Here is a 14,625-nt window from a genome sequence, read left to right on the forward strand (position 1 = left end):
CCCCCCCCCCCCCCCAAATTAATTCCTGGATCCGCCCCTGGTTCATCCTGTAATTTATTATAATTTTAACAAACTTCAAAAAGTGTTTCGTATTTAATTTTTAAAGTTTGTCCCAAGGAATTTTTAATAGCGATGATTAAATGTGATAATTAATAATGAAGTTAACTTTGAAAGGAAGAACATTAAAAACTTGATTTCAAAAATATTATAATCTAGTTACTTAAATGTGAAATTGTCTTATGTTGCCACACCTGCCCTTTTGACATTTGACAATTTTAAATTTGTTGCAAGGTTTTCAAAATTGTGACTGCAATAAACCTACCAATTGAATGTTGATAATTAAAAAAAATGTGTTCAAGGCCTAATAAGACAAAATTGACTTAAAGTTGTTAATAATTGACGCGCTCCGGGCGAGTGAGGATGGATGGAAGTAAGTTTTGATAGTGTTCTTCAATTTGTTGCCAAAATATTATAGTAGATTTCATTGAAATTGGCATAATGGTTGGCTATGAAATTTCATATTTAAGTTTGTAGCCCTGCGCATGTCCCTGGTCTAAAGGTAGATGGGGTTTTTGTTTTTCTTTCATTACTTAAAACCTACATGGTAATGGAACTGACATGACTGATATTTGTATTCGTTTTCTACTATTTTTTCAAATTATAATTAAAAGTAGTTTTCTTCAGAACCCTAGATTTAGAGTACACGCTAAGGTATGTTTAAAAACATAATCAATTTCTTTTTGTTGTTCCTATTTTAGGCATTCTAGGTTAATGGAATAAATAATTCTATAATTTTTTAGACATTGTCGTTAGGACACCCGCTCTCTCCTCGTGTAAAACTCATACTATCGAAAAGTGTCAAAATTCGTCCCCCAAGTAGAACTCACAATACCTGCTACGTAAATCACTCAGGACCAATTTGAATAAAACCAAATTATTTTCTCCAAAGCAAATAACGTATGTTTTTGGTGTTAAAACTACACCTATAAAGGGATAAAACAGGGTGTTAAACTTTTTATGGAAAAAACTCTCTCTGAAAACCTCTGAAAGAAGGTTTTTTAAAAATAAAATATTAACTATCTTAACCACACTTTTTTAGTGATAAATTTAGTTTCTTAATTGGAAATCCTTTTTCACATTTAAAGCGCAGTTTACACAATCATGGACTACTGTTATGCCAATTTCAATGAAATGGATTATACAGGGTGTTCCGTTTTTATTGTTACAAATTTAAGCAGGTGATAGGATATTCAATTTTAAGATAAAAGTTTCCTATAAACATGTATCGAAAAATATTTAATAAGGGAGCTACATCCCCTGAAACGAGTGCATCTTTTAATGGATTTCTTAAAATATTTCAGCAACCATTGTAGATAAAATTTCCAAATTTGGTACAACTGATAACCTTTATACGCCCAAAAGAATTCAAAGATAAAATGTCGAAATTTTTACTCAGGGACGTCCTAAACTGGGGGGGTTTAAGGTAAAAGTACCCTAACTATTTTGGGTATTGGTTCGTGCCACTTTCAGCCACAAAATTCTAAATTTCATAGTTTTTTACAAAAAAAGAGGTCTCTTGCGTTTTTTGATATAACTTACCGTTTTTGAGCAAAATCAGTTTACAATTTGTCATAAAGAGGATAAAAATAAATTTGTTTCACCGTTTAAGACACCCGTAATTAAAAATTTTGATCTTTGAATTTGTTCAGGTGTTATCAGCTGTACCAACTTTTGTAATTTTATCTATTCTGCAATAGTGGAAAACCCCATTAAAAACGCATCTCTTTCAAGGGGTGTAGCTCGCTTCCGTAACATTTTTTGATAATTGTTTATAGGAAACTTTTGTCTTAAAATTGAATATTCTCTCACCTGTTTAAATGTGTAACAATAAAAACGGAACACCTTGTATTTTACAAAAATTTGAATAAAATTCAATTTAAATGTTTTTCAGAAGTAATTATTTTTATTACTTTAATTACAATTATTATTTATTACATTACCCTTGTCTTCAATAAATATATTTTAAATAAATAATTATTTTAATTAAATAAAGTCGTATACAATACCACTATGGTCTTTTCCACGAATTACAGGTTGGTCACATTTCTTCATATTATTCATTGTATAAACATCAAAATCTCTGTCGGGTTCCAAATCCGTGTAATAATCAAGTTCTTTATAATTGCGATTACTTAAATAACAATTATCTGTGGGTGAAGTCAACGAAACCGTATATCTAAAAATATTCCAAACAGTTTATTGTACAATAATTTATACATTAGTTTTTTTACCTGTAGGCATACGATGCACAAGGAAATTCTTTCTCCTTGAAACACAAAAGTTCGCATTCATAAATATTCGGAACAGCATAAAACTTTTTAACTATGCCTTTTTGCAACCTAAAACCTGCCGCAGTTCTCAAAGAGCACTCTACAAAAATTGTATTCGATTTCGCTCCCTCTAAAAAAACTCCTCAAACTTACCGTCCTTGAGAAAATCGTAATGATACGGATACCTGGGTTCAGCCGGAAGGATTGAATTGTAAAAATCGTTATCGTGTTTACCCGGTAACGGTAAATAACTTCCGGTATTTATTGGACGTTCCGGGTATCTTCCGGGCGCTTCCGGTAAGTAACTACCCCCATTTAGCGGTTTGGAGGGTATTTCCGGCAAATAACTTCCCCTATTTGGGGGTGTTACGGGAAAGTAACTTTCATCACTGGGGGGTTTAGGTGGTAACACTGGTAAATAACTTGGCGGATTTTCTGGTAGGTAACTTCCACCGTTTGGTCGTTTTGGTGGTAATACTGGCACGTAACTTTCACCTACGTTACTTGGAGGTTTCAGAGGAGGATAACTTCCCCCATTTGGTGGTTTGCTCGGGGGTAATTCCCCATAATTGTGGAATTTCTCCTCGTATTTGTTTAGACCCCAAAAGTCGAAACTTTGACTGTGTCCATAACCGTTGTATTGTAAGTTTAAACCACCATTACCGTAACTACCCCCATATTGGCCCCAATCTTTCGAACCCCCAATTTGTGGGGGCAGGTAATAATTTCTTCTGTCGAATTCGTGGGGGTTATAACTCGTTCCGTATGAACCCCATGTTGGTTTAGTGATACCCCAATAATTCCTCTCTCTATCTCTGTCGATGTAATGTTTGTTGTAATGTCTGTCCTCGTCATACGGCGGCCTTCTATTAGGAGGTAAATATGGCTCATATGATTTGTAATCATATGGTGGAAGACCATGATCATAGTGCTCAAAATGATAATTGTGTGTGTCGGAATGGTGTGAATGATGATGGGCAAAGTCTGTAAAAAATAAAACAATTTTTTCCTTTGTCACTTTTTACTAAACTAAAGAAATACATAAGACTTAAGCAAAGCGGAGACACAATACGTCCCAAATTACATTATCACTATCATATTTACCTCCCCGTCTGTTACCATTTGGCCTGTAACCATCAAAATCATAATTGGGTCGGTTGTAACCGAAATCGGGTCGTGGTCTTCTGTTACCGTACCGGTTTCTGTCGTCGTCCCACCAATCGTACGGTCTTTGATCGTGTCGTCGGTTATAGTAACCGTCGTTACCGTACTGGTTATAGTAACCACCTTTACAATTTGCACTAGCGGCGTTTCTGTCTCGTTCGTAGTAATCGTAATCAGGGTCGGGGTATAAATCTCTCCCAATGTCTAAATGCGTTAAAGGGATTTCGAGAAGTTCGCATTCGCCTTTTCCACGGCCTGATGGATCCAATCTAAAATCGTTTTTTGTTGGAGTAATTAAATAAATTGTAAGGATGTACGAAAGTGACATCATATTAACAACGCATTCTAATGGGTTTCCGCTATTTGGGTGCACAAAAGCGCAATGATGATGTAACTTGATACGGTTATTTTGTGATGGTCTTGGTGTTGATTTGGCCTTGCAGTGTTTTTAGGTCAGTGTTGATGTTTTGTTTATATTCAAATATCGGTTCCGATAAAGTTGAATGCAAGTTTTGATTTGTTCTGATGCATCCAACAGCAGCTTTATACAGGGTGCGCCAGAACTCGCGCCCCAGAGAAAAATGCCATATAGGGTAAGATACCAGGAACATGGAAAAAATGTTAAAAAAATTTTATCTATAAAAATTTCGACGTTATGAGGGTTTAAAGTTTGCACTTTGACTATTTATTTCTGTTGGAAAAATAATTATAAGTTTTTTTGCTATAGGCTACTAAAAGAGGAAACAAGGAAGCTGTATCCTAAATTTTAACTCTGTTGAATGTTATTTCTCGCTTTTATTGCCAAAATTTTTATCCCTTTACTAAATAATTGTAAAAAAACATACAAGATCATCAGTATCCTTAAATAGATATAAAAAAATGTCAAATGTCAAAAAATAAATGTCAATCATTTCAAATCTTACCTTACTTGAAAATTTTCTCTGGGGCGCGAGTTCTGGTGCATCCTGTATTAAGTTAAATCTATACGTTTTATACTAATTGGAAAACATTTGCATATGGGGAATATTTGAATAATTTTAGACTTCCTCATTACATAAAACTTACGTTGAAGAAATTTAAAACTAATGTTATATCAGTAAATATTTTTCCCTCCTATAGGAATCCAAAGGTGTTGTTAGCGCATCTCAGTTATAGGCTTGAGTTATTTGAAGCTTAATCGAACAATAAAAAAAAATAATAAAGGGCTATGACATTTTACACCAAATTATTGCTCTTCATATACGTTCACAGCACTTTTTTTATTTTTCTTTAATTTTATGTTTCTAGTTGGACGAATTTTAAAAATCAGTTTGCTGTTGCTGTAAAGATAAGATATGTTGTAGAATTGTAGAAAAATGCTTTTTTTAAGAAGAGTTTTGAGCTGAAATGACCTATACTGTTGTTGAAAAAATGAACACATTAGCTTTGTTTTTTTAAACGAAACTACAAAAATTACAGATGATAGATTTCAAAACTGTAAACTGTAGGTAATAATAGCCAGTCAAAAGAAAACAAATTTTTACTTTGATTGTACGCCAAAAAAGCAAAGGAAATACTTTTTTCTTTGCTTTTCAAGTCTCATCACATTGGCTATTTTATTTTTTTGACAACGATGTCACTTTGAAAATTAATTAATTAATTGAATGATGATTGTTTTTGTTAAATAAAAATGACTGTTTTTTTAGAAGCTGTTTTTTTGACTTGCCATTTCTTAAAATTATGTTTTTTTTTACAAACAATTTTGTTATTTAACCTGCTTTAACTCATCTGTCAAAACGACATCGTTCTCAAAAAAATGAAACACTAATGTGGGATTTAAAACGCAGAGAAAAAATACACTAGTTTACACGATTTTTAAACCTTAAATTTCTTATAGATTTTGAGGCACTGAGTTAAAAAAAAACTATTTAAAAAAGTCCACCTCGTTACGTTTAAGAAATATGTAATTAACAAAAATACAAATACCGACAAAAAACATATTAAAAGTGAGTTATTTTACTCGGTTTTATTATACTTTTTAGATCAGTTTTCTTTATAACAATCCAACAGTAATTTACTAACATTTTCATCCCTAAACGCTTCAGATCTTGAAGAAAACGCTCTACTTGTATGTCATTCATCCTAAATTGTAGAAAAAAAGTCCAAATGCGAGTGAAATGTTTTTAAGACCTATTTAGACCCATATAGTAATAATTTTGCAATAATTCAGCAACAATTTAAATTTAAATAAATTTTAAATCGGAGGCATTTGTGCAGAAGCAGGAAAATTATCGTCTGTAACAAAAAAAGTGTGACGTGATAGAAAAATTTAACAATTATTTTTGTTTAATTAAAGGTAAGTTAACATAAAAATAATAATTCGATTAAAGGTCGTATTGTTTGTAGACTATAGTGTTATTAGTTATTACAAGCTCAAAATCAAGAGAAAAATTAAATTTTCTTTCCACTGAGTGAAAATAATGAACTTTTAAAATTATTCTGGTAAAACCGTAAAGGGTTTTTAAAGAACGTTGAAATTTAATTATTGTTGGTTTATAATGTGACATTTTTGTCAGATTCCAAACAATCCCTCTAAAATAACTCTATTTTAAATTACTTTGTAAATTACTACACAGCATGTTCCGTTTAAACCCCACATTAAAAGTATTGGGAGTTCGAATAATCATATTTATTTGAAAATTGGTACATAACCATAATCCATTAAGTTCTGCTAAAAAAAATATTTTAAAGATGGCGGCAATTCTGGTTATACCGGAAGTCGGTCTCAACTTTCTTATTTTAAATGGAAAGGTATATTTTTTACAGCGTTTTTGGATTAATCGGGTTATTTTAAGGGAGTTTTTATCAGCTTTCTCTTAGCCGTTTTTGAAATATTTGGAGTTTTTAAAAAAATTTTGGATCTGCACCTTCCACTTTAAAAATCGGTAACTCTGCCATTTTTTAAAATTTTGAATTCGTTTGGCGTTTGAAAGAGAAAGTTTAGATCTTTCTTCAGCTATTTTCAAACTTTGAAAAAAAAATAACAAACTACAAAATTTTAAGGTTACTTTTGTAATAATTCAAATACGCATAACTCAATTTTTCCAAATGAAATACCCCAATTTTTATTTTACTAAATAGAAGAGAATTTAATTCTGCATTGATCTGTATTAACATTCTCTATACCTAAATTTAATAATTTTCAAGCTCCTTTACCAAATTTCATAATCTCTAAAATGATTTTGAATTTTTTTGTTTATTATTCACAAATCGAAGGATTTTATTTTTAACATTTCTTTTATTATGGATAAAAAAAATTTACAAAATTTACAAAAGATTTTATTGATTGTAAAAAATTGTAAATAAAAATTTGTAAACAAAAGAAAATGAAAAATTATACTTAGCCGATAATTTGCTATAGAGGCCTACATATTTATTCCAAACAGCTTGATTTTTTTTAATTAAAATTATGTTAGAAATCGGTCTTTAACCAAGCAAAACTGAAGCCAAAAAATGAGATTTTAATTCGAGAATTTTTTTATCTTTTACAAGAATCGTTTCACCTATTTGGGGACACACTGTATAATATAATTTATTTACCTCAGACATGTGACTCTAGTGTCCACTATCAACGACTACAGCTGTATTTAAAAAAAAACAATTTTTTATTTGTTTTTTTAATAAAGTAACAGAAAATAATTTTTAAAGTGATCCAGAATTGTGCTACCAATTCATTACATATACAGAATCTTATTTTTTATTATAAACATAAACACACTTCCAATTATACACATTTTTTTGTTTCCTATGTAATAACAAAAGCTATCGTTCAAAATTGATTTTTTGAATAGAAAACTAGCATTTTTTTCTACAGGATTGACAAGAATTCATTATCATTTGTTTTTATAAAAATCATCGAAAAATCGAGTCTTTAATAACAGCAAAAAATCTTTAAAAATAATCTAATAATTATCCGTATAAGTAGTTAAAATTATTACAAAACTATTAATTGCAATTAAATTTTAATTAGTGATTAATTTGACTTTTTACATTGTAAAGTAATAGTAATAAATATATAATAAATCGGATTATTTTTTATCCAGAAATTTTAATTCATTCTCTGTAATTATAAGTAAATTAATTTACAAAATTATACCTACTCATTAAGATTTGTTCTCAAAGTTATTAGGAGTGCAAGTATAAAAGTTTGGTGACTTTACAACTTGGAATGCATGAAAAAAACTGACCATCAGCAAATTAATAATGTAGAGATTTTTTTCTAGAATTCATAGAATATAAAAAACATTCTTTTATTTTTTACCCAAACCCGTGATTATTTTATTTTTTAACATTTTTATAAGATGACGGTTAATAATAATAATATAAAAATTTGGTAGTGGTTATCATCCTACAATGATTCTGTGAGTTTTGAATTTCCCTTTATTAAAGAAATAGTCTTAATTTATCATTTTGGTTATTTCGCCTGTGATATTCGCAATTCTTTGACTTATCAGAAAATAACTTCAATTGAGTCCAAGGTGTTTCTTATTTCGCAATAATTTGGTGCCTTTAATGTAAAACAACAAAATTTTATTGTTCTTAAATAACTTTTAAAGTGCTGCTTTTTCAGTTAGTTGCATTTCTTAACTATTGTACCCTGAAGGCTGAATTTCTTACATTTTCATGGACCGTAGATCTTTTAATAGCTCATTTTTTACGTGCAAGGTTAATAGGATGAGGCTAATCATCTTCTAAAATCGTTTTGTCATTTTTCAACGATTTAAAGACCACACAATTTTAGTTTAAACGAAGTAATAATTGCACAATTTTTCGTATAAATTACACTCGAGGTGTCGTTAGTTATTATTTTTGTGGGAATTTACAATTCAGTGGCGTGCAGTAAAGAGTAAATCTGTCGGTGTTAGAAATTTACGTACCTGTAGTTAAATCCTTCGCAAGGGAACCGCTTTTCATCTGCACATTCCCGTTGACAATCTTCGACTCTTTCGCAAAATAACGCGCGTTTAACGAGTGCACGAGTTACGCGTTTTCCGGCCAACACTCTCCTGAAGCATGCTGAAAAAAATCGGTTTTTTTTTGAATTGTAGAAAATTTCTTAACCTTTAAGGTCGTAACAGAATCGTGGATGGGTAGGTTTTGAAATTTTTACCTTCAGCGGATAACTAATTTGAAACAAACAATGGAATCGTTAAGAAATAAAATAGAAATTGATGTTTATCTTATTTTGAAACGGAAAATTGCAGTGTAAGTTTTATTATGATTATTATTTTATGTGTATGGTGTTTATTGTAACTTTGTTGTGTTTGAGATCAAGCCGGAAATGTTTAGGTCGAACTGATTCGAAAAAAGAATAGATTTACATAAAGCTAAGGTTAGGAACTGGATGAACTGTTTGTATGCTAATGTAACTTTGGTGTAGTACATGAGTTTTGCAATTTTTTCAGCGAAATTTTCTGCACCGCTTTTTCAACGTACGCACGCAATTAAGATATGAGCGATATGACACATACATCCTTTAATTAATATTCAAATTTATGCAAATTGGTTTCAAGAAGTCTTAGTCACTTCAGCAAAAATATTGCACTTGGTTTAATTTTCAAGACTTCTAAAGTCTGTTTTTATTTTATTTCCTCTTTGTTTTTGTCCCTAGAAATTTTGTTAAAAAATTATGGTTGTTTCCAACTACTAACTAAATTGGGAAAGTCGATTTGAACAAACATTACAAAATACTTGAAACTTTTGTGGTAAAATTATGTCCTTTTTTCCCAACAGACAATAAAGTGACACTTTATATTACCTTATTTTTGACTAATAGTCGAATACTCTATTCTCTTGAGAATAAAATAAATGAAATACCGATTTTTACTCTTAAAACTGGAATTGAATAGATTGAATCTTTTGGGTGTTTTTTGACATAAACAAACTCCTTAATACCGATTTTAATTTTAAAATTGCAATTGAATGAACAAACTATTTGACATTATTTGACAAATTTATCATTTTCTTATGTTATTGTTAATTTAATCTGTTTATAGAAAAGTTTTATGTAGTCTATTTTTTCTTTAAATGGAAATTACCAAGTCAAAATTTTGGTGAAAAAATTGGTAGCAGCTTGTCTCCATAGCCCCAAATTTTATTTGCTCTTTGTTTTTGTCCTTAGAAATTTTGTTAAAAAATTATGGTTGTGTTTTTAAATTGAGATGTTGTCAAAATTTTGACTTTTATGAATCTTGTGTGCCTGTTTGCTCTTTGAAAGCGCTATAATTAAATACGTTAGGTCTAAAGACACAATTCTGTGCTAATAATTTTGATAGAAACACACTGCAAGTAAGTACAATGTTGTGGACAAAAATGAGGTTCTTGCTACAAAAACTTTGAAAAAGGATGTACAGTTGTGGAATTAAAATTTCGGGCAGTATTGTCATTTTCATAATGTAAACTCTAAAACAACCTTTACATTAATAACCTCATTTTTTACTCTTGTCATGTTTATGTCATTTTGACTTAAAAAATATCCTCACTGACAGACAAGTTTAATTGTCAAATGTCAGTCATGACGGTAAAAGGTAGTTTACAGTGAACTTTTTGAAGTGACAGAAAAATACTGTCCGAAATTTTAATTCCGTAACTGTACATACAGGTATTATAATAATTGGCAATAAATTTTGTGTAATTTATTGAAATGAGCTCAAAGTTGATGAATTTTATAAATCCTTTTTCAGCTTTAGTTTCAAAATTGTTACTTTTTCAATTCTGTCTTCAAAAACGATGCACAAGACACTAATTTAATTACGTTTTTTCCGAAATTCTTTCTCATTCATGTTTATTTTGTATTCTTATCAATTTTTTGCTAAAAATTGCAACTACATTTTAACGGGCCCTTTTTCTAACTTCCTGTTTGCGACATATTCGTTTCCAAATTTCTAAAAACTGTTAGCGGTACCAAATTTGTTCCTTTTTTGGTGTTTCGTCTCTAAATTTTCTTAGACGATTTTTTATATTGACCTTTAATGACATTGTTTTCAAATTAATTCAAAAAACCGGAACTGCCAAATTCCTATATTAAAATTACCATGAATGAATTACCAGTGGTGCCAACGTTAAGTCTGTTTGGCCTTTCCATTTAAAAAAAAACAGACTTTAGTTCGTAATTTGTATTTATTTATCTGTTCATATTTTAAAATCATGAAAATTAAGAATTTTCGAATATTTGAACTTTGAGAATTAATTTAAGTAAGAGTTCAAAAAAATTACCTTTGGCGTCTTCGACGATAATAATGGTGCTGCTGATAGAAGTGGAAACATAAAGTATAGCAAAAAATATCACAGACTGGTTGAACACTTTCATTTTCTAGTACAAACCCGTCGATCACAACTAAAACCCCGACGTTGATAGATCTGTCATTATGCAAGCATTCGGTGTTATTTAACACTATTTAATTAACATAACTTTAAGATTTATTATTAAGACAATTAAGAATGTAATTTTAATTTGACCATGTCTCAATAGAACCTTCTTGTTCCCAAGGTGCGATATACATAAGAAATTAACATACAAAACAGAAATTGCGAAAATTCCCTTCTTCTCTCAATATAACAACACCGGTGTTGGTTTTCAAAAACAAACCGAAAACGTTAACTTTAAGCAACAAACAACAACTACTGGGATTTTGTAGTAAGATCTGTGTGAATATATGCATTCTATCCAAGGATACCCATTTTGCGATTTGTGAATGAGTGGTTTTTGTTCTGGTGCCCCTCTTTCGTGTAGTGGGAGAGGTAGTGCATCGATATTCTTGTGTGGGAATCCGGAAATAAGAGTTTTTAGGCGCCCACCCATGGGTTTTATGGACCATTGATTTTTTACTCTCTCGTATATTGTACACCATTGTTGATAATACCTTATTGTAGCACCACAATTGAAAGTATTATCAACTTGGTGAATAAATTCAGTGAGTGAGTGGTGACGTCAAAATTGATGCACATTGTAGTCATACCATCAAAGAAATTGCATTTATTTCGTGATCAATCCGTGAGATACATAAATTTTTCCATAATTATGATTGTTGAATAAATTTATATGAATCATGGCAGAAATTAAGTTGTTAATTTATGTAGCAGGAGAGCATGATAATAACTTTATATAAGGAATTCCATTATTTTTAAAATTAGAAATCAACAATGGTGATGTAAATAATTGCAATAATTTTACCAGCAAGCTTACAGCAAATTGGGTGCTTTATTAGCGGATTTTTTCTAAAATTTCATAACATTGAAATTATGACTTGACTGACGATTATTATCATTTTTATACAGAACTTTTTGCCTAATTATAATCGTTTTCATAGTAATGTGAATCGAAATAGGCGTTGATAAGCATCATTTTAAGGTGGCAACCATGCGAAAATTCCACTAAATTCAAACAATCCCAACCTCAATCTTCCCAAAAAATTATTTTCTCAAATAAATACAGGGTGCGCCAGAACTCGCGCCCCAGAGAAAAATTTCAAGTAAGGTAAGATACCAGGAACATGGAAAAAATGTTTAAAAAATTCTATCTGTCAAAAAATTTTGACATTTATTTTTTTGTCATTTGACATTTTTTTATGTCTATTTAGTGATACTGATGAGTTTGTATATGTTTTTTACAATTATTTAGTAAAGGGACAAAAATTTTGCCAATAAAAGCCACAAATAACATTGAACAGAGTTGCAATTTAGGATACAGCTTTCTCATTGGTTTCCTCTTCTAATAGCTTATAGCAAAAAAACTTGGAAAATTATTTTTCCAACAGAAATAAATAGAGTCAAAGTGCAAACTTTAAACTCTCATAACTTCGAAATTTTTATAAATCAATTTTTTTTTTAATTTTTTCCATGTTCCTGGTATCTTACCTTATATGGCATTTTTCTCTGGGGCACAAGTTCTAGCGCATCCTGTAGGTGTACAGTTGAAGACGAAATACTTTGGTCGTCAATGTCACTTAAGTGACATTAAATTGTAAATCATGCTTTAGGACTGTTATAAAAATAGCCTTATTTTTAGCTACTGTCAATCATAGTTGACGAGTTGTATGTAAATACATATTTTTGATAGGAAAATATAATAGCTGTCATTAATTTGAAATTGTCATTTCTTTTAACGTTAAAGCTTGAATTACATTAAAGTGTCAGAAAAGTGACGACCAAAGTATTTGGTCTCCAACTCCAACCCCACTTTTGAGGTAACAAAAAATTAATATAAAATAATAACGTAATTAATATAAAATAAAAAAAATGTCATTATTGATATGAATAAATTTGTTCTGAACAACATTAATGACACTTTTTGTGTGAATCGGCCTTTAAATTAAAGATGCATTTAGACTTCTACAACCTACTTGATGCACATTATTATGAAAAAGAGTACATAAATGTTTAAAGTTGATTGACTTCTTTTTCACTTTACTAATTACGGAATGATGTGTTAAAAATAAGTCTTATGACATAGGTGTTTTCAATTTTTTTGGTTTTTGTACTATTTGCATTTAAAATAAAATAGAATTCCTACCTTGTGGAATATCACTCTTAATTTTTAATGAAGTTTGGTTAACTGTTTTTCTCAGTTGTATAGAGCAATATCATTTTAAACATTAATTTAATGAAATAATTAAATTTAGTGAGGTAGTCGTTAAAAAAATAACATAGGTGATTATGGCGATGAATAAAAATGCATGCATAATCCCTATTGTTTCATCCACGAGTTTTTTTCGATTTAAATCAACATAGTAATAAATAACTGTAATAATTACATTACATTACGATTATTACATTTTTTGCGGATTTACAAATCCGAAACTGTTTTTTTTCTCATTATTTATTTAATGGTTGGCTTGAAGAATTTTTTATACTTCCTTGTGAGACTCTAAAACAACAGACTCTAAAAATAACAGTTTTCAGTGATTTTTGACTAAGTATAAATTATTTATGGCGTGCAGGTATTCGTAATTTAGACTCTCGACATTACATAATACAGAAGTTGTTTTTGCAAGAGGATGAGTAACGCAAAATCTGTTTTATTGGTTTTTTGCCAAGCACCTTGTAGACAGAAAGCGAGTATCCTGTTTACCGCCATAAAAATTGAGTAAAACGAAGAATCTGTCAGAACTCAAGGAAACTGATCTCAGACACCTGAATAATTGGTCAATTTGTTTAGTGACTGTCTTAAAACGACCTTGTAGTGATGTTATCTCACGTAAATTACAACTTTTGAGAAAATGCGTCAAAATTTTGATTTTTTTTGGTCTGACATAAATTACACGGTGGTTGCAAAATGTAATTGTATTGCCTGTTATAAGTCTTTTATTTGGTTCAGTCGTCAAAAATGATCTACGAGCTACGTGTAATTAGTTATGCATGTAAACAACAATAAGTGACCATTGTTGTAGCCTTTGGTAACCTTCAGCCAGTAGCTCAGTTTAGATCTTTATCTAGTGATGTAAGCATAGTTTGTAAAACAAAAAAATAACTGTAATTTTCATGGAAAATAAAACACAGACTCACCTTCATCTAATTCGGTGATTATCGAAGTAATCGATTCTCCATGGGAGCCGATCGCGTGTGTTACGATTGGTTTTGAATGGGGTTCTTTCGGTTTAGGATTTTCTTTGATGGAATTATCGTAACCATCAGAAGGTTTAACAGTTCCAGGTTTTTGATAGTTATCAGGTTTCTCTGGTTGTGTATCGTGTCTGTCGATTGTTTTGTCAAATAAATATTCATTTGTCGGTTTATAGGGTCTGTCATAATTACTATTAGGCCTCTCTGGCTTAACATAACTATCACTAGGTGGTCTAGGTATGTCGTAGTTGCTGCTAGGCGGGTTTGGTCGATCATGGTTGCTACTAGGCGGCTCTGGTCTAACATAGCTATCACTAGGAGGCCTAGGTCTGTCGTAGTTGCCACTGGGTGGGTTTGGTCTGTCATAAGTAGGAGGCTTCGGTCTATCGTAATTTCCGGTAGGAAGAGGATTAGGTGGTCTGTCATAATTGCTACTTGGAGGTTTTGGTCTATCATAATTATTACTACTAGGCGGATCAGGTCTGTCATAACTACTACTAGGTGGTCTCGGTCTATCGTAACTATTACTGGG

At 30.7% G+C, this 14,625-nt stretch overlaps 1 protein-coding gene and 1 long non-coding RNA gene across 3 annotated transcripts in view; one reads left to right on the plus strand and one right to left on the minus strand.

The window, feature by feature from the left end:
* LOC123012157 overlaps positions 1–14,625 on the minus strand; it is a 20,873-nt gene that overhangs the window by 4,197 nt on the left and 2,051 nt on the right. Inside the window, exons 4-9 of the mRNA XM_044409982.1 lie at positions 14,037–14,614; positions 8,411–8,549; positions 3,435–3,763; positions 2,484–3,314; positions 2,292–2,430; positions 2,067–2,236 (exon numbers count right to left, since the gene is read on the minus strand). Of these exons, the coding sequence (XP_044265917.1) occupies positions 2,067–2,236; positions 2,292–2,430; positions 2,484–3,314; positions 3,435–3,763; positions 8,411–8,549; positions 14,037–14,614 (2,186 nt within the window). The remainder of the gene's footprint in view (positions 1–2,066; positions 2,237–2,291; positions 2,431–2,483; positions 3,315–3,434; positions 3,764–8,410; positions 8,550–14,036; positions 14,615–14,625) is intronic.
* Positions 1–14,625, plus strand: part of LOC123012163 — a 61,730-nt gene that overhangs the window by 3,359 nt on the left and 43,746 nt on the right. The gene's annotated exons all lie outside the window — the stretch shown is intronic.

The sequence above is a fragment of the Tribolium madens genome, unplaced genomic scaffold (assembly GCF_015345945.1).
Source record: "Tribolium madens isolate multiple individuals breed KSU strain unplaced genomic scaffold, Tmad_KSU_1.1 Scaffold_91;HRSCAF=231;Tcas5.2_LG7, whole genome shotgun sequence".
In the NCBI taxonomy this organism is placed as follows: Eukaryota; Metazoa; Arthropoda; class Insecta; order Coleoptera; family Tenebrionidae; genus Tribolium; species Tribolium madens.